The following is a 22,668-nucleotide window of genomic DNA, read 5'->3' as shown; positions in this document are numbered from 1 at the left end:
GAGAACGGAGCAGGGAGAGAAGTGGATGATGATATCAGAGAGATAACTGGGGACAGGGTACTGGATTATGTAATAAGGCTTTATTGGCCATTGAAGGGATTTTTATCTTTATTCTAAATGAAAAGGGAAGTTTTTTGAGGAGAGAAGTGACACGATCTGATTTTCTTTAAAGAATTTTATTTATTTTTAAAGAATTACTCTGTTGCTGTGTTGCAAATAGACTGTAGCAAAGTCCCAAGGATCATTGGATGCATTTCAGCGGCTTGTGGTTACAAACTATTAATCTCTGCGATTATTTTAAATACTTTGTTTAAATATGGAAATGTTTTTGTCTTTTGATCATTGCTTGATCAAATAGGTGTGACAGTAGTAAACATGTCAATCTATAGACATAGAAGAGACTTTTTTTCCTACATTGGTTTTTTTCTGTATAATGCTTTAAAAAGAAAGGTGGTAGGGAAAGAATCTTGACAATTGGGTGTTGTCCAAGAAGTGCTTAATAAATGAAGCTCTAGGATGGAGTGCTGTCTAGAGTACTGAAACCATTTATTGTAGAATTGTGCCTTTTTTGCTTGTACAGTAGATTTTACTTATGAATCACTTTGAGAAATGATTTATGCTCCTTACATTTGATTAAATTTAAAGGAGACTGTCTTCATAAGAAAAGTGAAAAACGAGATTTGTATTAGGCCATGTAATTGTCTTTTCAGTTTTAGAGTAATAAAGTCCTACATACTTAATTAATTTTTAATTAATTAATTAATTGAGATGGAGGGCAAAAGGAGAAGGGCAGAGAATATCTAAAGCAGTTTTTTTTTTCTCATGAGTGCAGAGCCTGACATGGGGCTCCACCTCAGGATTCTGAGATCAAGACCTGAGCTGAAACCAAGAGTCCAACACTTAACCGACTGTGCCACTCAGGGGCCCCTACTTAATATATTTTTAAAGATAAGAGAACTAGGGCAGGGAAAAGAGGGAGTCATTTGTTTCCATTGGCTGCAGCCTCTGTGTTCACAGCTCACATTTGCCCAGAATCCAGAGACCTCCTCAGCTAAGGACCCCATTATGCTGGATATTTTCATCCTGATATTCTTTGCCATCATTAGCCTGGTCATTCTGTCCTACATCATCTATCTGGTCTAGTGGCCTGCAGCTGTGGTGGGAAGCCCTCAGAACAATTCAGCAGGGAGGAAGGATGAAGCTGAATGGCCAAGCATCCTGCTTGGCTGACACACCAGTGGATTTTTTCTTCTGGACATTATTTGGGCTCCTGGTCTCCAGTCCAACAAGAGGCCTCTTATCAGCAGCATCAGTCCTGTTGCCTTTCAGACCTCATCCAGAGGCTTCTGGATATGGTTAATCACTGTCAAGCTGGAGGCGTTTTGCACTCAGCTGGGACATCAGGAATTTGTGGACATGGCTGGCAACGCTGTGTGCGTGCTAGCTGTAGATAGAGGGTGTTGAGGACACAAAGCTGAAATGTAGACTTGTTAAAGTTACCATGGTGAACTGCTCAAATATTCATTTTGAGAGCTTTTCTTTAGGTGTAAATGCAACTACATATTATGCTAAAAATATGTTCTTTCCTTTCCCTCTTACATGCGGGAGGTTCCCTTGTATTGGTCCAAGAGCACGTTGTCTATCTTCATCTGTGAAGTAGTTACTTTATCACTGTCTTTACAGACTGCACAATTGGAGTTTGTGTAGTATCTCTTTTCTCACTCTCTAGCCAAAAGGAAATCGTCATTTGAATTTTTAAGATTTATCATATTTTTTCTACTCCATACCACTTGTGTCCCAGCTTCTCACTTAAGGAGAGAAAAGGTTATTATAGTCCTCATTCTTTGTGACTGGCTAAATTATAAGTTATTGAAATAGGGTAGCTATAACTCATCTTGTTATTTGAGAAAAATCTCTCTCTTACCCCCAAATAAATGTTTTTTTTTTATATATATATTATCAAATGTTCCTTTTCTGGAAGAAAACTCTCAATATATTTCTTTGTCCAACTAGAGTTGAAGAAACTAGGTATTTTAGAATCATGACTAGGCTTGGGTCCCAAATCTGTGGTATATGAAAAGTCCATCATAATTGTTCAACATTTGATTTTTCTTTCTAGCTTAAAAATAAACAAGGAGGAAAAAAAAGATTGGGGAACTAGATAGCATTCCAGCTGTTCCCAAGCCAAACCTCCATTAATTTATTTGAGGTGTTAGGAACACTGACAATAGTAGTTGTATCTTTACTAAAATGTAATTAAATGTGCAAGGACAAATGCTGTAGAAATTATGTAGTTATCCATGAATGCTCCTTTTGGAATTGACTTATTTAAAATGTGCTCATCTACATTTTCCTTTCACTCTCTTGTTTATTTAAAAGTTTATACCATTTTCATAAGCATTCAGTAACTTTGCATGATGCTTGCTTTTGTCCACTGTTGGAAGACTTATTTTTGGAAACCTTCCTTTATACCATGAATTGGAATTTGACAATTGGTTGTTGTAGATTGGTCTTTGAGGTTCATGGAAACAATACACAGTGATGAGGTTAGTTTCTGCAAGACACTTCTGCCACAAATAATGCTTTTCAGTTTACCTAATTGTAGCCTGGCATCAGTGCTTGTTAGTTATTACTACTTAGACTAATTAATCTTATATATTTACATAATGTTTTGAGTTTCACCTTCTGTCTGGTAATTTTAGTGATAAAATGGATGTGGTCTCTGATGGGGACAGTAGTGGAATATCCTAATTCAAAGCATAAGCTCTTTCTCTCTCAGATTGGGCAGTCAGTGGCCTTCTGTTTGTGTAGGATTTCTTAAGTCACTGGTAACCATTTAAACACAATAGCTATACTGGAAATTACTATGGTTGCATTGGTAATACCGCTTAACATCTTTGTGAACTAGCACAGACATAGTAGTTATGATTTTTTGGTTTTATTTCATGACAAATTAAGATAGATTCTATGTGGAATCATCTAGAATAATGTTTTCTTTCTCTACTTTTTCTCTTTAAAATTATTTTTTAAAGTCATAAAATGTAATTATTTGCAAAACAAACTGACAAAATAGAAATTGGATTCTCTCTTCCTCAACCTGAGCCTTGCAATTTGTCGTAATTGATATTATGGATATAACAACCATTACACTAGATCTTCTGGGAGAAATCCTGATTTCGAAATACTGACAACATTCTCATATTTGTTAGAATATGTGTCAGTTGGTATTAAAAAATTCAGTGACTGTGATTAAGATGGAATATTGTTAGGCTTTTGCCAGCTTTCTTCTTTCATTAAAGATTAACTTTGATAGTAAGTATTGAGAATTATTATGGAAATTATCTGGAGATGCTGCTTCCCTGGTTATTGTGACGCTTATGAAACTTTTTTAAAAAGATCATTCTCTTGACTTAAATTTGAAGTCAACTAGAAGAATTGGAGGCAATATGTGCTGTGATTAAGATCATGCATGGTCCTGAGAGCAAACAGTTTTCTGATTCAACCCCTGACTTTACCACTCTTTTAACCTTGAGCAGGTTACATATCCTTGTTCTGCCTCTGTTTCCTCATCAATGAAATGGGAAAACTAATGGGACTTACGTTTCAGACTTGTCAGGAAGAGTACATGAGACACAGGCATAACAAAGAGTGCTTGGCACAAAATAAGCACTGACTGCATTTGGTTATGTTATATTGAGCTTGGAACATCTCTTAAAAGAGAATTATCTTTATGAAACATTTCAAAAATCCAATTTATTCTTTAAGTTAGGTTTAGAGTCTGTCCTTTCCTTAAGGCAGTATAATTGTGCAAGCTTTAAAAACATGAAATGCTAAAAATCTTAATTTTACATGTAGGCCAAGTTCTGTTGATCTTTGTGAAATTGGAAATTGATGTTATCATCCCAACAGGGAAATTATGAAACAGAAAAAAAATTCAATTCCTCCTTAAGGAAAGAAACTAATAATAGTGTGTGTGTGTATGTGTGTAAGAGTGTGTGGAGAGAGGTCATACACATATTTATTTATACAATACATTAATAGTAGATTTAAATTTACTGGCCTGGTTTCTTTCCCTCCAAATTTATAAAAAATAAAAATAGAAATGAAATAAAATCAGCATTCTTTATAGCTCAACTGGTATACATTATTATTCAGCATCAGGAATGAATAGTGATTCTTATACAATAGATAAAACCTAACCTGCTTTTTTTAATTCAGCCTTTTTAGTACTGATCTGGTTTTTATGTTCCCATAACTGTGTGTAATACAGTAATGAGTGGGTAAGGCATTGCATCTAGAATATCTATGGTGAACCTGTTGGACTTGAATGTAATCATTCCTAATCTCACCACACCTGTGAGGAGAGGTTCTGGAATGCCCCATCTTACTTACTTATGTTCCTCCTTCCTTTATACTAAATGCAGGAATATTGTCAGTGAACAATATCCTTTTACCAGTGAAACCTGACAAAGGAGATTATAATTTGAAAATTTAAAGACACTCCTATTTTAGATTCTACAACTTGGTTTGTAATAAGGTGAAAATATAATGATAGATTGGAAAATCCAAGATACTTTATTTTGGCAGTGCATTTTTAGTTGCACTGTGTATTTCTCACGCAACAGAATTTTTTTAAAGAACTGATATGAACATATACATCATTCTTATCTTCATCTTTACTTTTTTTTTCTTTAGAAAATTTAGGAAAAGATACATCAAGTAGGAACGAGTATAGAAATTTTTCGAAAAATAGATGGGAGGTGGTAAAATTACAATAGGGGTGTTGCAAATGAGCCTCTCATGAGTAGTTATTAGGTGTTTAGTTATCACTGTGGTACTTACTGGGTGGCCTTTTCTTTTTTTCTTTTGTGTATCATCATAACTGTACTCTTTAATCCCCATCACCTATTTCACCTATCACTCCACCGACCTCCTACCTGGTTTGTATAGTTTGGCTTGTTCTCCATAGTTAAGAATCTGTTTCTTGGTTTGTCTCTCTCTTTCTGTTTTTTTCCCCCTTTGTTCAATTTTTTCTTTTTTAAGTTGTACATATGAGTGCGATCATATGATATTTGCCTTTATTTCACTTAGCATTATACTCTCTAGCTTCATCCATGTTGTTGCAAATGGCAAGATTGCGTTCTTTTTATGGCTGAGTAATATATCATTGTATATACATATATACTTTATCTTCATCCATTCATTTATCAATGGACACTTAGGCTGCTTCCACAGTTTGGCTATTGTAACTAGGGCTACAGAAAAACATAGGGGTACTACATGTATCCCTTTGAATTAGTCTTTTTTTATTTTGGGGTAAATACCCAATAGTGTGGTTACTGGGTTGTAGAGTAGTTCTATTTTCAATTTTTTGAGGAACCTCCATACCATTTTCCACAGTGGCTGCACCATTTTGCATTCCCACCATTAGTGCAAGAGGTTCTGTTTTTCTCCACATCCTCACCGACACTGGTTGTTTTCATTGTAGCCATTCTGACTGGTGTGAGGTGATATACCTCATTGTAGTTTTGATTTGCATTTCCCTAATGATGAGTGATATTAAGCATCTTTTCATGTGTCTGTTGGCCATTTGTGTGTCTTCTTTGGAGAAATGTCTGTTCATCTCTTCTGCCCATTTTTTTTTTTAAGATTTTATTTATTTATTCATGAGAGAGACACACACACAGAGATAGAGACACAGGTAGAGGAAGAAGCAGGCTCCATGCAGGGAGCCTGATGTGGGACTTGATCCCGGGACTCCAGGACCATGCCCTGGGCTGAAGGCAGGCACTAAACTGCTGAGCCATCCAGGGATCCCCTCTTCTGCCCATTTCTTAATTGGATTATTTGTTTTTTGGGTATTGAGTTGTATCAGTTCTTTTTATATTTTGGATACTAACTCTTTATCAGATATGTTGTTTGCAAATATCTTCTATTTAGTAGGTTGCCTTTTAGGGATGGCCTTTTCTTAAAACTTTTAGGGCAGCCTGGGTGGCTCAGTGGTTTAGCGCCTGCCTTCAGCCCAGGGCGTGATCCTGGAGGCCCGGGATCGAGTCCCACATCGGGCTCCCTGCATGGAGTCTGCTTCTCCCTCTGCCTGTGTCTGCATTTCTCTCTCTCTCTGTCTCAAATGAGTAAATAAATAAAATCTTAAAAAAAAAAAAAAAAAAAACTTTTAGAAGCCTTATGAAGATAAGAGCTTTCATAGGGACCCTGGATTATCGTGTAACTCTCCCATTAATTTCTAGGTATCTGGTGACCCATCTTATGGGAGCAGATCTGAACAACATTGTGAAATGTCAGAAGCTTACGGATGACCATGTTCAGTTCCTTATCTACCAAATTCTCCGAGGTCTCAAGGTATATTCTTCCTCTTTCCAAAGCTTAAGAAAAGGAAGAGGAAAAAAAAGAAAAAACCTTTCTTATGGAAAATTTCGAACACTCACAGAATCACAAATACAATCATAGTGTAATGAACCCCTACGTTTACACAGTGACCACAATTTCCAACATAGGACCAATCTTTCCTTTGTGTTCCCCAAGCCCTGAATTATTTTAAAGCAAGTCTAGATGTAATGTTGTTCCACTCATAGATATTTCAGTATGTATGTCTAAGAGCTCAAGATTCTTCATTCTTACATCTGAAGAGTAGTAATAATTTCTTGATATAATCTAATATCTGGTTAGTGTCATGTTGAAACTTTAAAAACCTCCTCAAGGAGCCTAATTTATTTGTGGGAGGGGCAGATAAGTAATGTTTTAAAATTAAAACACCTTTGACATTTAGCAGCTTTGAGTCCTTATTGAACTCCACAAAACCAATCAGAAAACAAGTTGAAAGCTCTGTTTAACTCATAGCTCAACTCTATGAGTAGAGTTGATGGTATAGAAATCATAGTTATGATAAATGTACAGATTACTGTTAATTACTTGTTCTCACTTTTAATCCCACTATATAATACTAACAGTTCTTACTGGTTCATAAAAATATACTTCAACTATGTCATATGACCATAGAGGTTGGAGATGACTTTTTCATTTAATTGACTTTTTTCTCTTTCACAGTATATACATTCAGCTGACATAATTCACAGGGTAATGTATTGTGATTTTGATGAAATTATTTGGGGAGGAGGAGGGATACTAAAGTGGAGAGGACTGGAATTCAGCCAAGATCCTAATCTACACTTACTTTAGCTGTTGAACTGTTGATTGATTGTAACTTTGCTCTAAGTTTAAACTGATTAAAGAAAGAAGATACATAGTTTTTAGTTATTTAAAGCTAATTAGGATAGATAGTGACTATAGATGGAGATCACTGATAACTGGATAAAATCTTACCTTTATATTTGGATCTTCATCATTACCTGTGGGGAAACAACATACCATGCATCATGAAATTGATCATGTCCCCTCTGTACTTACTTCCTAGGACCTAAAACCTAGCAATCTAGCTGTGAATGAAGACTGTGAGCTGAAGGTGAGATGAAGAGACACTGGTAATTGTTTGTTTCAACGTGTAATTATATGTTTGACTAACCAGGCAGACTAATGAACAGATGGATTTGTAAAACCATGACTTTTTATCTGAAAATTCATGTTCTTAGGAATATCAGATTTTGAAACTTGAACCACAGACTTATGTAAGTTTTAAAGGATATTGAAGGTGGCATCAGGTGTCTTGTTTCCATTTTTAAATAAAGTTAAAATAGATATTTAATTTATTAGTTATAATAAAGGAAAATTATAGCCTGAATATCAAATAAGCAATCCTGAAGAGATAATTACTAAATTAGTTTCCTTAGAGAAAATAATTCAAATAGGAGATAAGTAGTTTATAGAGAATAAGCAGCTCTAGTATTCTTTTTCTCATTTTTACTCAGTCTTTTAAACTTAATTACAGTAAAATGTTTCAAGTGTACTCTTGACAAAATTTTTATATCCATTTAAGCACAAACACAGTAAAAATAAAGAACACTTTATCACTTCAGAAAGTTGGCTTGTGGTCCTTCCTAGCCAGTCCCCACCCCTCTACCCCTAATCCTGGCTTCAGACAACCACTGATCTGCTTACTGACTCTATAGAATAGATTTATTTTTTCTGGAATTTTGTATTAATGGAATCATACAGTATTTCTGTATGTATGTGTCTAACTTATGCTTAATATAATATTTTAAGCTCTGTGTTATATCAGTAGTTCGTTTCTTTTTATTGCTGAGTAGTATTCATTTTACGAATATGCCACAATTTGTTTATCCATCTACATGTTGATAGACATTTGCTTCCATTCTGGTTTGGGGCTATGTATAGCTGCTATGAATATTCACATGCAAGCCTTGGTGTGGATGTATGTTTCCATTGCTCTTGGGTAAATGCCTAGGAATAGCATTTTTTGTTGTGCTTTTTGTAATTTCACTCTTAAAGTTCCTGCTGTGTTTATCATGCATTCTTAGCATGGACTAGAAAGTATGTTTATGAAAGTGCTATATTGTTTTGCCTTTTTCTAAGGCACTGAGTTTTTTCCCCTCCTGCTTTATAAGTCTTAGGAGCTTGACTATTCCAGTGCCTGATTTTTCTTCTCTCCTTAGATCTTGGACTTTGGACTGGCCCGACATACAGATGATGAAATGACAGGCTATGTGGCTACCAGGTGGTACAGGGCTCCTGAGATAATGCTGAACTGGATGCATTACAACCAGACAGGTATTGCTTTTATTGGTTTTTGAGCACCTTATTAGTCACCATGTTGGGTGTATTTGGGATTCTTAGGAGTGGAGATGGTGGGAATGGGAGGAAATATCTTTTTTCCCCCCCTCAGTGATCCTTTTAAAATTGACAGGAAATATTTCACTTGCTTAGATAGAGAAAGTAGTGTTTTTATACCTAGCTTTCAAACTTTGTGATTTAGCAGTTGGGTTTTTATTTATTTAGATTTCCAACATATTCTGTGAGTACTTCTATCTGAAGACAGTGGGTTCATAATTTCAACCTCTCAACAATACTTGGGAGAATCTACCATTTCTACCAGTAAGGATCTCTGCCCCTTTATAAACAGCTTGTTTCTCTTGCCTTAGCTATGTTTTGACATCCCACCTATGGAGCCCTTTAGTGGGGTACAGGTCTTAATAAGCTTACTTCTATAAAGAAGAGTGTGATTGTTGCACCTCAAATATATATTATAATTTTTCACCTCTAGTTATAGCTTCTTTCAGGTCAAGTATGTTAGTAGTGACATTGTATGCCTTTTCTGTTTAATTTTACCAGTTGATATTTGGTCAGTGGGATGCATAATGGCCGAACTGTTGACTGGAAGAACGTTGTTTCCTGGTACAGACCGTATCCTTTAAAAAGTTTTGGATTCTTGTTTCTTATCTGTATTCCAGTGTCCATGGAAGTATATTACTTTTATCTGTCTCTAGGAAAGGCTCTCAGTTACTTGCTTATATGGTTCAGATATGTGTTACGAGATCTGTTACCCTCTGGCTGAGTATCTTGCCTTGTCAAGAGAGAGGCTTCAATTTCCTTGTGTGAATTGGAAAAATTCTTCATAAGCTAGAGAACTCTTTACATCTTTCACGTCATCCTTTTGCACTGAGTCCCTTATTATATTAATCTTCCAACAGCAGTTCTGCAACCTGAGCATATTCCCGAGAAGCTCCAGATCTCAATGACTGGTTTAGTCTGCTTGTACAACGCTTAATGAGCACAAGGTACCCATTTATAAACCAGGGGTATCTTTAGCTTATATGTTTGGTTTGCATGTTTAAAACATTATATTTGGTCCCTATAATGATGTACCTGCTGACTGTCTTTATATTTGTTGTTTAACAAGTAATAAAAACAAGAAGTGATAAGGTCATCCTGATGTGTGCCTTTTTTTTTTCCAGCACAATTTTGTTTTTATCCTAGAATGTAGCCAAACCTTAATTTACTTCCAGATTTGTTATCTAGTTTACGGCTTATCACAGCCCTTTTATTTTAGGTCCTTTCCTATCTGCTGCATGCCCATTTCATGGTTTAGAAATAATATCAGCAAAATGTGGTTTTTGTTGGAAGTCCCATTACTTGCACTTGGGGAAAACATTCAGGTGGGAAAGAATGTTGACTTATGTGTCTAGAATTAGGTTTGAAGATTTTTGTAAAATTCATCTGACTAGCCTATAGTGGGTTTGGTTGAGCTTTAGAGATGCTGCAGTTATGCTGTGAATGTGTTCTATCATGCTTAGAGACCTAAAAGCTGTTTCAGCCCTTCACCTAGGCAAACTCTCATTGAGTTTATAATTAATTTACTGCTAACAGTTTGGGGTATACTTCCATGGTGACTGTGATGTTCATGTTGTCTATCCACATGTTCTAACTATCTTCTGCTAGAGAAAAAGTACTTTCCTACTGAACTGAAAAACTTCTGCCCCTGAGGCAAAGCTGTTTCTTTCCCTCTGAATATTTCTGCATTGGTACAGAGTTCTGTCTCCCTATATTTACTGCTCTTCATTCCCAGATTCTTAAAAAACTAGTGTTTTTCCTTTGTCCTTTGTTTCATTCACCTTATGTCTGCGTCTTAGAAATGTGGTATATACATTACAGTTGAGGCTAAGAAAATGAGGGAAAATTTGTTATTTCCCCTTTTCCTCAGTTACATGTCTCAGAGTCTCATCCTCTAGCCTGTCTTCCCAAGCACACTACTGTGATGCATTTCTCTATTCCCCTCTTCCTTTGGTCTCCTCTCTATCTTTATCTGTCTTCGGTCAGCAGCAGACACTCATGCCTCCAGAGATAACCAGAGTGGTGCAGAGAGAGACAGACAGACAGCAGGGTATACTCGTGGAGAGCAAATACTCTGGAATCAGACTACCTGGGTTTATAGGTCCTACCTCTTTTACTCCCAGCTGTGTGACTTTGAGTACGTTTTCTAACTTCTGTCTCCTGGTTTCTTTAAACATAAAATGCTAATGGTAAATACCTCACAAAGTGACTGTGAGAATTCAGTGAGATAGTATCTGGAAAGTACTTAGCCTGCCAGGAAATGTTAGACATCATCTTCATTAGTGACTTTGGGAAACAGTTATTCCCTTTACCTTCCCACTCTTTTGTCTACCTATGAATCATTATGGTTTTATCTCACAGATGGCTGTCTACTCCCTGATGGCTTGACTCTTTTAGAATGCTAACTTTCAGGAGCACCTGGGTGGCTTAGTCGGTGAAGCATCTGAGTCTTGATTTCGGCTCAGGTCATGATCTCAGGGTTGTGATATTGAGCCCTACATTGGGCTCTCTGCTGGGCATGGAACCTGCTTAAGACTCTCTTTCTTTCTCTCTCTCTCTCCCCCTCTCTCTCCCTCTCCCTCCCCTTCTCCCTCTCTTTCCCTCTCCCTCTCCCTCCCCTTCTCCCTCTCTTTCCCTCTCCCTCCCTTCCTTCCTCCCTCTCTCTTTTCCTCTCCCTCTCTCCCCCCTCTCCTTCTTCCTCTCCCTCTGCCCTCCCTTACTCTTGCACATGCACATACTCTCTCTTGAGAAATATAAAATAAAATAAAATAAAATAAAATAAAATAAAACTAACTTTAAACCTGTAAGAAGTCTTCCTTTTTTTCCTTTTGTGAACTTTAGATAGAAAACCTAGGATTTAGACTTTTTACAATGGGCTTTTTTTTTAATACATGAAAATTCATTTCAGAATTCTTATTTTAGGGGCATCTGGGTGGCTCAGAGGTTGAGCATCTTCCTTTGGCTCAGGTCGTGATCCTGGAGTCCTGGGATCGGGTCCCACATCAGGCTCCCTGCCTGGAGCCTACTTCTCCCTCTGCCTATGTCTCTGCCTCTCTTTCTGCCTCTTTCTCTGTGTCTCTCGTGAATAAATAAAATCTTTATTAAAAAAAACCCACAAAATTCTTATTTTAGTAAAGCACCATTTCTTTTCTACTTGGCTCTTTTTTGAGACAGATATTCTCCTGGATCATAAAAATCAAATTCAGAAGATTTGTATTTTTAATATACATAACCCCCATCTTGTCAGTTGCCATCTGTGTAGATGTAGCTTTGGTGGCCTGACAAGGAAAGAGGAAAGTGTTGTCTATTATTTTTTTTCTTGCTTGAAGTGTGCAATTGCTTATAGTCTACCATAGTGGTTCTTAACTCTCATTTTTCATCAAAATACTTAGGGGAGCAAAATACTCTGGGGCACCACCCCAGAGACTCAAACCCACACTTTATGTGGGGTGAAAGCACAGGCTTTGGCATATTTTTTAAGTACCCAGTTGATTCTAGTGTATAATAGGTGTTAAGCACAACTAGAGTCTAACTCAATTGAGTCTTACTTTTAACTTTTTAGGCTGATCCTAAAAAAACATTTAATTAGGCAATCTTTCTTTCTTTCTTTCTTTCTTTCTTTCTTTCTTTCTTTCTTTCTTTCTTCTTTCTTTCCTTTTCTTTTCCTTTTCTTTTCTTTCTTTTTCTTTTCTTTTCTTTTCTTTTCTTTTCTTTTCTTTTCTTTTCTTTTTTCTTTTCTTTCTTTTCTTTTCTTTTCCTTTTCTTTTCTTTTCTCCTTTCCTTTCCTTTTTCCTTTCCTTTTTCCTTTCCTTTCTTTCTTCTCTTTCCTTTCCATGCCAAGGAGATCAGAAAGTTTAGAATTGAGACTTATTTACCTAAGAGGTCGAGAGGATATTAGAAAACCTCTAATTGAACTCCCTGTTTTTTATAGATGAGAGGAAACCAAGACCCAGAGACGATAGATCCAGAACTGTTATTTATGACTCAGGTCACAGTTTCTTAGCATTATTTTATTTGTTGCCTATTCCTCTTATTTCTAGAACTCTTCTTCTTCCTTTTTTTTTTTTTTTTTTTTTTTTAGAACTCTTCTTAAAACCTTTGGAGAATGTACTGGCTCTGCACAGTCTTCCTTTGCCCAGAAAAGCATGCAGCTACTGCTTATTTGTGATTTTTATTTTTATTTTTATTTTTTTTATTTGTGATTTTTAAATGCAACTGAATGCTGCAGCAACCTCTAGAGCATGCTCTTTATTTGAGTGCCTTCTTCTCCCTATTTTTCTCATTTATTAACTATCTTGTATTTAGAGATACTTGTGGTTTTAGCTTCTAGATAAGTGCTATCTAATAGAATTTTCTGTGGTGTTGCAAATGTTCTCTATTTGTGCTATGCACTGTGGTGGTTGGTAGCCACAGCCACATGTGGCTACTGAGCACTTAAAATATGGCTAGTGAAACTTGGGAGCTGATTAAAAATATTTCTGTGGTGAAATGTATTAACATAAAATTTGCCATTTTAACTTTTTCTTATTGTGGTAAAATATGCCCAACAGAACTTCCCATTTTAACCTTTTTAAAATATACAGTTCATGGGCACTAATTACATTAACAAAATTGTGCAACCATCACCACTATTGTATTTCCAAAACATTTTTATCACACCAAACCAAAACTCTGTGCCCATCGAACAGTACCTCTCCATTCTTCTTTCCTATAGCCTCTGATTTCCTTTCTTCTACTTTCTGAATTTGCTTATTCTAGACATTTCTTGTAAGTGGAATCCCATAATATTAGTTCTTTTGTTTCTTGATTATTTTCCTTAACCATAATGTTTTCAAGGTTCATCCAAGTTCATCCTTGTTTCCAGAACTTCATTCCTTTTTTTATGGCTGAATACTATTCCATTGCATGTGTATGCCACATTTTGTTTATGCACTCATCTGTTCATTGACATTTGGGTTATTTTCACCTTTGGCAATTGTGATTAGTGCTACAATGAATATTGGCATACAGCTATTTGTTTGAATCTCTGCTTTCAGTTCTTTGTGGTGTATGTCTAGGAGTGGAATTGTTGAGTCATGTGGTAATTCTTTGTTTAGCTTTTTGAGGAGCCACCAAACTATTTTCCACAGCAGTTACACCGTTTTTGCCCACCAATGATGTATGCGTAATTTTTCCACATCTTCACCAACACTTGTTCTGATTTTTTCTTTTCTTTAAATTATCTTCTTTTTTTTTTTTAATTCATCCTCGTAAGTATGAAGTGGTATCTCTTTGTAGTTTTAATTTGTATTTCCCTAATGACCGATAATGTTAAGCATCTTTTCCTGTGTATATTGGCTATTTGTATATCTTCAGTGGAGGAATATCTGTTCAAGTTGATTATCCATCTTTTAATTAGATTGTCTTTTTGTTGTTGAGTTTTTAGTTCTGTATATATTATGGATATTAAACCTTCATTAGATACATGATTTGCAAATATTATCTCCCATTATGTGGGCTGTTCACTTTCTTGATAATGTCCTTTGAAAAGGTTTTGAATTTAATGAAGTTCCAATGTATCGGTTTTTTTCTTTTGTTGCTCTTGTCATATCTAAGAATATATTATCAAATTTGCGGTTGTGAAGATTTACTGTGTTTTCTACTAAGAATTGTAAGGGTTTATCTCTTAGATCTTTGATCCATTTTGAGTTAATTTTTGTATATGATGTCAGATTAGTAGTCCAACTTTATTCTTTTGCATGTGGAAATCTAGTTGTCTCAGCACCAATTGTTGGAGAGACTGTCCTTTCCCAGGGGCTGGCACTTCTGTCAAAGGTAATTCTATTCCATTGGTCTGCACATCTATCCTTAAAGCAGTCCCACACTGTTTTGATTCGGGCAACTTTGATTCCTGTAAGTTTTTGAATTCAGGAAGTGTGAGTCAGTCCTTCAACTTTGTTCTCATTATCAAGTGTTTTTTGTTTTGGGTTTTTTTTGTTTTTTTTAGGAGTAGTTTTCCTTTTCTTTTCAAGGTCTTTTGTAATCCCATATAGATTTGAGGATGGACTTTTACATTTCTGCCAAAAAGGCTATTGGAATTTTGGTAGACATTGTGTTGAATTTTTAGTTCACCTTGGTAATAGTGACATCTTAACAGTATGAAGTCTTCCTATCTATGAGCACAAGATGTCTTTCCATTTTTTATTTCTTAATTTCTTTTATAATTTTCATTGGACAAAACTTTCACCTTCATGCTTAAAAGGCATTTTATTCTTTTAGATGCTATTGTAAATGGAATTGCTTTCTTAATTTCCTTTTCAGGTTGTTTATTATTGGTGTGTGGAAACACAACTGATTTTTGTTGATTTTGTACCGTGCATCTTTTTTTTTTTTTAATTTTTATTTATTTATGATAGTCACATACACAGAGAGAAAGAGAGAGAGAGAGAGAGGCAGAGACATAGGCAGAGGGAGAAGCAGGCTTCATGCACCGGGAGCCCGACGTGGGATTCGATCCCGGGTCTCCAGGATCGTGCCCTGGGCCAAAGGCAGGCGCCAAACCGCTGCGCCACCCAGGGATCCCCTGTACCGTGCATTTTTACTCAATTTGTTTATTAGCGCTGGTAGATTTCTTGTAGGTTCTTTGGTATTTTCTATACATAGGATCATCTCATCTGCAAATAGAGATGGTTTTACTTCTCCCTTTCCAGTTGTTCTGGCTAGAACTTCCAGTACAGTGATGAATGACAGTGGTGAAGTGGGCATCCTTGTTTCGTTATCAGAGGGAAAGTTTTCAGTCTTCATTGACTATGATTTTAGCTTTGTGTTTTTCATAAATGCTCTTTATCATGTCAATGAAACATCATGTCAGAAATTCCTTTGTATTCAGTTTTATGAGTGTTTTAAATCTGAATTTCAAAATGTATTAGATTTTATATAGATTACATATAAATTTAATCACATGTGATTACTGGTATTGCATTGGGAAGTTTTAGATCTCTACAATTCTTGTTCCTATTCTGCTTTTTTCTCTCTCTCTCTTTTTTTTTTTTTTTTGTCATTAGTCTCCTTGAAAGATTCTTTTAGTACTGGTTGTTAATAATCCTTGGAGTTTCCCTAAAGGTGTAGGAAATACTAATTTTTCTTAAAGGTAATTATACATTATTAGCTTTTCATTTTCATTTATGACTATGTAGAACCCCTCTTCCAGGTAGGTCAAAAGCAGTATTATTTTTTTAAGGAATGAAGCACTGCCTTCCAAGTCCAGTTGACTAGGTATATCAAGTGGACATGGCTGGTGGAACTTCATATTTCGGAGAGAGTGAGGATATAGAATGTCTCTTTAGGTCTAGTGCTAACTTATTTCAAATGCCAATCGTTTTGGGAAGTGACCAGTTAGAAAATGGTTTTATTAACACTTAATAGTCGGTAGCCTAAGGAAGAGAGGAGGTAAGTTTCCCAGCCCTGTACACGCCAAATACTGTGTTCTCTTCCAGAGGTCACAGCATTTGCTTGCTGTGGTTTTCTTTTCCTAAGTAATCAAATGAATTTCCTAAATGTGTACAACTTTTTTTCCTTCTTTTATTTTAATAGAAGTGGTACTCTTAAGATATTAACTAGAGGATAATGGAGCTGTTGAGTTATAACCCACTTGCCATTAGCTGCTGCCTTACTCTGTATGAATTTCCTTAGTGTATTAAATTTGCTCCTTAATTCTTCTTTATTCATTTTTTCTTTTTATTTTTTTCAAACATTTTATGAAATACTACAAAAAGGCAAAGAATAATGTAATGAACACCTATGTTTATAGCTCTCAGGTTATGAGATAAAACATGACAATAGAGCTAAAAATTTTTGGTGTACCCCTTCTGTCACATTTACCCCTCACTTGTAGTCACTAGTTTCAAATATTCTCTTATTCTATTTTTTGAATTAAAAAAATATATTTTTAGATTTTATTTATTTATTCATGAGAGACAGAGAGAGAGAGAGAGGCAGAGACACAAGGCAGAGGGAGAAGCAGGCTCCATGCAGGGAGTCTGACGTGGGACTCGATCCCAGGACCCTAGGATCAGGCCCTGGGCTGAAGGTGGTGCTAAACTGTTGAGCCACCCGGGCTGTCCTGAATTTAAAAATTTTTTTTAAAAGTAAGCTCTACTCCCAGCAGGGGGCTCAAACTCACAACCCTGAGACCAGAGTTGCATGCTCCACCAGCTGAGCAAGCCAGGCACCCTTGTTCTCTCTCATTTTAGAATTTATTTATTTGCTTAGGAGGGAGAATGGTGTGGGGCAAAGGGAGAGAGAATCTCAAGTAGACTCCCTGCCGAGCACAGAGCCTGACGCGGGGCTCAATCTCACAACCCTGAGATCATGACCTGAGATCATGACCTGAGCCAAAACCAAGAGTTAGGCACTCAACCAACTGAGCCACCCAGGTACCCCTGTTCTCTCTTATTTTTTTAAAAAGCAGTTTTCCTAAAAAATGTTGAAGAAGAAGAATATTTCACTAGACTATTTGCCTTTTCTTCTCCAACTTGAAAATACAGATTTTTTTTCTCCCAGAAAAGATTGGAATTTTCATCTGTATCCACAAACCTAGAATACCTTAAGAATTTGTGTGTGTGTGACAGTGAAAATGACTGTTCTGACAACCAAGAAGAGAAGAAAGTAGGGTAGGTCTTCTCATAGTCCATCCTGTCATCCTTTCCTACCCTCCAAACATTAATATTCTGGATTTTGTTTCATTGAAAACTGTGGGTCACGTGCAGCAGTTAGTTGCAGGGATATCCTGCACCTGTTCCCTTCCTCATCTTCAATTCTCTGGCCTGTGGACACTTTCTAGGAGTTGCCTAAACACTTAGAAATGAATAGAATATTCCTCTCTTCATTTCCCTATGATCCAGTATCCTTAGATTGATTTCTTTATCTGTTCATTCTACCTTTTACTTATGTTACAGAGAACCTAAAGAGTAATCTTAGCCCTCAGTGGTTGTTTTAGAAAGGACCAGGAGATCTATGATTTAAATTTTGACGATTTGATCATGACAGTTAAAATATGTTTTTACCTAATAGTAAAAATTTCTTCTATCTAGGGGGAAAAAGGGGTTAAACCAGTTATGAAGGATGGCTTGTTGTGGAAATAACTAATTGTCATAATGTGGTAAATTTTGCTTTGCTCTGCTTATGTAGCTACTTGAAGCGCCCTCTGGCCTTAACTGCCTGGACAAATTCTAGTAGCTGGTACTATTGGAAGACTGACCTGTATTTCTATGGATTTGCCAGTTGTTGGAGAACCTATGGTGATTTCTTCTGAGGTCTGCATGCTTTGACTTCTTTTATGCAAGTGCTTTTAGCTACTAAGTAGGTTTTTATTTTGCATTGTGTGTTTACTAATCTCCTAAGTATTGGCTACTGTGCTGTACCAACTCTCTTTGTCCATGGCCCTTACACACTCTTGGCACTATATTTTTATACTCTCTATGGTGTAAATGCTTCAGATGGAGTGTTTGAGAACTTTGTTAGGCCTGATATTAAATGAAACGACTTTTCTTAACTTTTTTGTATTGAGACTTCCCATAGAGTATGTTCATTTTGGTTTTGAGAGCAAGGCAGAGGGGATAGAGCTGAGTTTAAAAGCATATTACAGCAAGTCTTTTTAAGCCAACCAACATTTATCAGACTACTCCGTGGAAGGTGCTAGAGATAGGAGCAGCTATCGCCAAAAACAGAATGATCATAATCAGTGGAAAGTAAGTTACAGGAGTTACTGGAACAAATGTCTACTCTCTGATTATAGAATAAGACAGTGATAATAACGCTATAACAGGTATAACTAAGTTATTGAGAAGAAGTAGAGATTAATTTGAGCCTAAGATTCATGGTTTGAGTAGGACTCTGAAAAAAAAAAAAAAAAAAAAAAAGAACAAGCTTGGTAGGAGGGGAGAGTAGAGGGCATTTCTGTTTGACTTGGATAAATGAAAAGCTAGAAGCTTTACAGTGCCTAAAAGATTTGGCATGCATTGAAGCATTGAGTACATTAAGGAGTAATAGTTTGAGGCAGAGTCAGGAAAGAAGCTTGATGCCAAACCAGAGAGGGCCATGAGGGGCTGAGGAGTTGGGGCTTTATACATCAGGCCTGTGATTGATTCGTACCTGCAAAAGCAGGAGAGAGGCACACGGGATCCCCCACTCATGGCTGTAGTGAGCCACTGTGGCCAGTGGGGGTGGCACAGTCTTCAGGTATGTTAAAGTGAAGTTAGGGCAGTTAAGCAACTCAGCCCAGAGTCTGCTGCCGTCCGTGGAGAGACTATACAACTTGACTCCTTTTTGTAGTCAGAAGTCTCTTAAAGGACAGTACCAATCTCAACAGCTTTATTTATAGAGAGTAGTTTTGATACATATATTGTAAAACTACCTGCTTGAGAGTTGAAGTAGTTTAGTTGGTTTCCATATATGATATGCTTTGTGAGGTGGGGTAGCTACCCACTTGAATTTGTTCTGGAAGAGTGTGAGGGGAAGTAACACTTGTAAACTGAATCATTTTACATGAGCAAAGGGGGATGCTCTACAAATTCTACTGTTGTATAGTTAATTTTAGAGCAAGACAGTAATCATCCGCCCTCCCCACTCTGTCCCCATTAATGCATACTTTAGATTTTTTTCTTGTCAGCATTTTGAACTGAGAATCAGTATTGAAATTTTAATTTCCAGAATACATTGATTTTTGCCATTTGCAGATGACAAAATTTTCTACTAATTCTTAATTTAGAAGCAATTTGTATGAGTGGACTTGTTTGTAATTTATCCTTGTTTTCTATGGAACACAAGTTGTTTAGGTCTGGAATGGGGTTGAGCAAACCTTTACTTAAAGAGCCAGATAACAAATATTCTAGGGTTTGGGGATCGTATGGTTTCTGTTGTAAGTACTCACTCAGTTCTGCTGTACATAAAACGAAAGCTGTACATAAACTAACAGGCATGGCTGTGTTCCAGCAAACCTTTATTTTCAAAACAGGCAGCAGGCTGGTCTTTGCTGACTCCTATCTAGAATTTTCTTCATTTAAGCCAATTTCATATCTGGAGGAGAAAAAAAAAAAAAAAAAAAGAACAGGGCAAGATGCCAGTGTTATTGCATAAGTAATTCCTGTAACTTGGGCAACTATGGTTTGCAGAGGCCATTATTTTTAAGTTACACCATATTACCTTCATATGTGTAATCATAGGCAGAAATATTTTCTTCTGTCCTCCTTTCCATCCTGCTCTCCCTACCCCTCAAATATTCTGAGAGCCCACCATGGAGCAGATGGCAGGCTAGGTGCTGGGAATAGGTGGCACAGTCAGGGTGGCTCCTGCTCTCATAGAGCCACAGGTCAGCAGAGGTGACAGACGGGAAGCAAACAAAATAATTCTAGATTGTGATAAGCACTTTAATGTTTGCAAGCATTGTGCTGAGGTAGAGAATACAGGGAAGAGGGGGCTTCTTTATGTTGGGGGCAGCCTCTCTGAGGAAGTGAGTTTAAGCTGAGACCTGAAGTTGAGAAGGACCTAATATGTGAAAAACCTGACGGGATTTGTCAGGTTTTTCACGTATTAGCATCAGAAGACGGTCATCCTCCCCTCCTTCATCCCCCCAATGTCAGTGTAGACACAGATAAACTATTCACACTTTCGTAGAGAATATTAAAAGCTATTTTATATGATTTTTTTTCCTCTCCCCTTTTAACTTCCTTTTTTAAAGCAAGGCTAGAGGCAGTAAGAACAACTGAAAAGTTTTTGTCTTCTGGTTAACACATGCGCATACATTCTGAGTGTGCATGGAAGAGTTGGCTACCAGAATTAAGGTTTGGACATTGTAGCCTATTGTTCAGAGCCTCTGGGGTGTGTGAGGTTTGTCATTGCTTTTGTGAAATGGTAACCTCTGGCATTCTGCTACACTATGGCGCTCCTGAAGAACATGTGGATGCGGTGAGGGAGTGGGGCCCTCTGCTGGTCGACTGTCACTCATCACTCTTGTGCGCCTGCCACAGCCTGCATCCAGGCAGAGGCTTGAAGGCCCCTGTCGTATTACAAGTCCCTTGGGTTAAGCCTTCGGGAATATTCACAGGTGGTCACAGCTAGCTCTAGCTCCTATGCTTTGCTGCTTTTTTTGTGTCTGTAGCACTCTGCTTACCAGTGCTCTTCGCTTAACTGGCTACTCATGCTTTGGTGGAAGGTGAAGAGGTGGGTGTGGACAGAGTGAAGCTTTTGTGTTTTCACGGGCTGTCTTTAGCAGCTAAGTACCCAGCTAATGTCACTTTGCTTTACTGATAAGTGACGTTGACAGATACACAAAATGAATATAAATCGGTGATGTGTGTGGCAGTGTTCTGAGTCTTTGTACAGGAGGAGCATGTTCTACTTGAAGTGACCGTCGTGCAGAAGCCTTGATCCAGATGAATTCACCATTCTGGCTTGGTTTGGGGTTTTTAATTTTTGTTATTGGGGTATTTTGTTTGTTTTGTTTTGTTTGTTGTTGTTTGTTTTTTATTTTTATTTTGTCCCAACATTTTCCTTTATAGTCCACCATTAGATATTGATCAGTTGAAGCTCATTTTAAGACTCGTTGGAACCCCAGGGGCTGATCTTTTGAAGAAAATCTCCTCAGAGTCTGTGAGTTGATGCTTTGATTGTAATTATCTGCCCTTTTGGGAGCCTCTGCCACTTGCCTTCCATCAGTCTGTACTTTGCCCTGAGTATGTTTGTAAGCATGTGTGCCCTTTTGTGCTGACTTTCAGGATGAGGGGTGTGTGTGTGTGTGTGTGTGTGTCTGTCTGTATGTCTGTGTGTACATGCACTCATCTGCCCCCATGCATGAGTGTGTTTTATTCTCTGTTGGAGTATGTACTTAGATCATGAGAGCTTGTATTGGGCAGTAGTATCCATGATTTGAGATTGTAACTCATTCCATGAAATTAAAGAAAATTTGTCTACGTTATCAAGCCCTGACATCATCTTTCTCAGAAGTTTACATGCATTTAAGCTCTTTTTATGTTTTGGTTAGTGTTTGTTCTCAGAGCGTGAGCTTTACCACATATTAGTGTAGCTTCACTATAAGAATGAAGTGTGCATTGTGTTCACACTACTGCCCTTTTCCAGAAGTTACTGCCTTTTACTGCTTTAGAATAGACAACTCGCATATCTTGTATAAGTTGTCTGTTCCCAACAAGGGCACCTCTCCACCCTGTTTCCAGACCAGTCCTGGTAACTCACATCCTCTGGAGTAGACTTGTAAATCCTTCCTCCCACAGCCTCCCTTTGTAATTACAAGTCAATAACCTGAGAAAAAGCTTTGGCGCTAATGCTTTCCTGCCTCTAAGCAGGGATTTAGAGAGAAGCCATGGGAATGTGACTCTGGCTTACTTTGGCTTCAATTTCCTGCTGTTGGTCATTTTCTGGGGCCAGAGGCAAGAGAGAAATCATGAAAGCTCAGCCTTTCTCCCTTTTCTCCTCTGTCTGCTGCCAGGCAGTTGACTAAAAGGGAAAAAGAACTGTGGAGCCAAGCTCCAAGTGTGCCTTCCTGAATTCTCCTCCCAGCATTCTGACTAAAGGGGTCCCTTTGCCCAACTGGAAGGAATGCTGGGTGGCTTGAGGCAGGCTTGAGCAGGTGAGTTTGAATGGTGCATCATCTCTCTTACAAAATAAAGAATATTGTCATCTGGTATGTTTCTGGTACATTCTACTAACAGACCACAAAGTCCAGTGTATTTATGTATTTCCACTCTGAGAGATGTAAGATACTGTGCTGGCTCTATTATTTTGTTTCATTTATTTATTTAAGATGAAGAAGGAAAAGCACAGAAAAGCTGTGACTTGCCTGAGTCATGCACTGAGTCACTTGGCAGAGCTGAGCATAGATCTCAGATGTTCTGATAACATCATCTTTATTTT

General features: G+C 37.3%; 1 protein-coding gene across 2 annotated transcripts in view; it reads left to right on the top strand.

The window, feature by feature from the left end:
* Positions 1-22,668, top strand: part of MAPK14 (mitogen-activated protein kinase 14) — a 76,059-nt gene that overhangs the window by 40,829 nt on the left and 12,562 nt on the right. The window contains exons 4-9 of one of the 2 annotated variants that reach the window (XM_072833284.1): positions 6,249-6,360; positions 7,066-7,095; positions 7,433-7,480; positions 8,589-8,703; positions 9,265-9,336; positions 21,311-21,390. In XM_072833284.1, coding sequence (XP_072689385.1) covers positions 6,249-6,360; positions 7,066-7,095; positions 7,433-7,480; positions 8,589-8,703; positions 9,265-9,336; positions 21,311-21,390 — 457 coding nt within the window. The remainder of the gene's footprint in view (positions 1-6,248; positions 6,361-7,065; positions 7,096-7,432; positions 7,481-8,588; positions 8,704-9,264; positions 9,337-21,310; positions 21,391-22,668) is intronic. The other variant, XM_072833285.1, reaches the window with a different exon arrangement.

The sequence above is a fragment of the Canis lupus genome, chromosome 7 (genome assembly GCF_048164855.1).
Source record: "Canis lupus baileyi chromosome 7, mCanLup2.hap1, whole genome shotgun sequence".
NCBI classification, from domain to species: domain Eukaryota; kingdom Metazoa; phylum Chordata; class Mammalia; order Carnivora; family Canidae; genus Canis; species Canis lupus.
The sequence above is the reverse complement of the archived record's forward strand: the minus strand, read 5'-3'. Positions and strand labels throughout refer to the sequence as shown.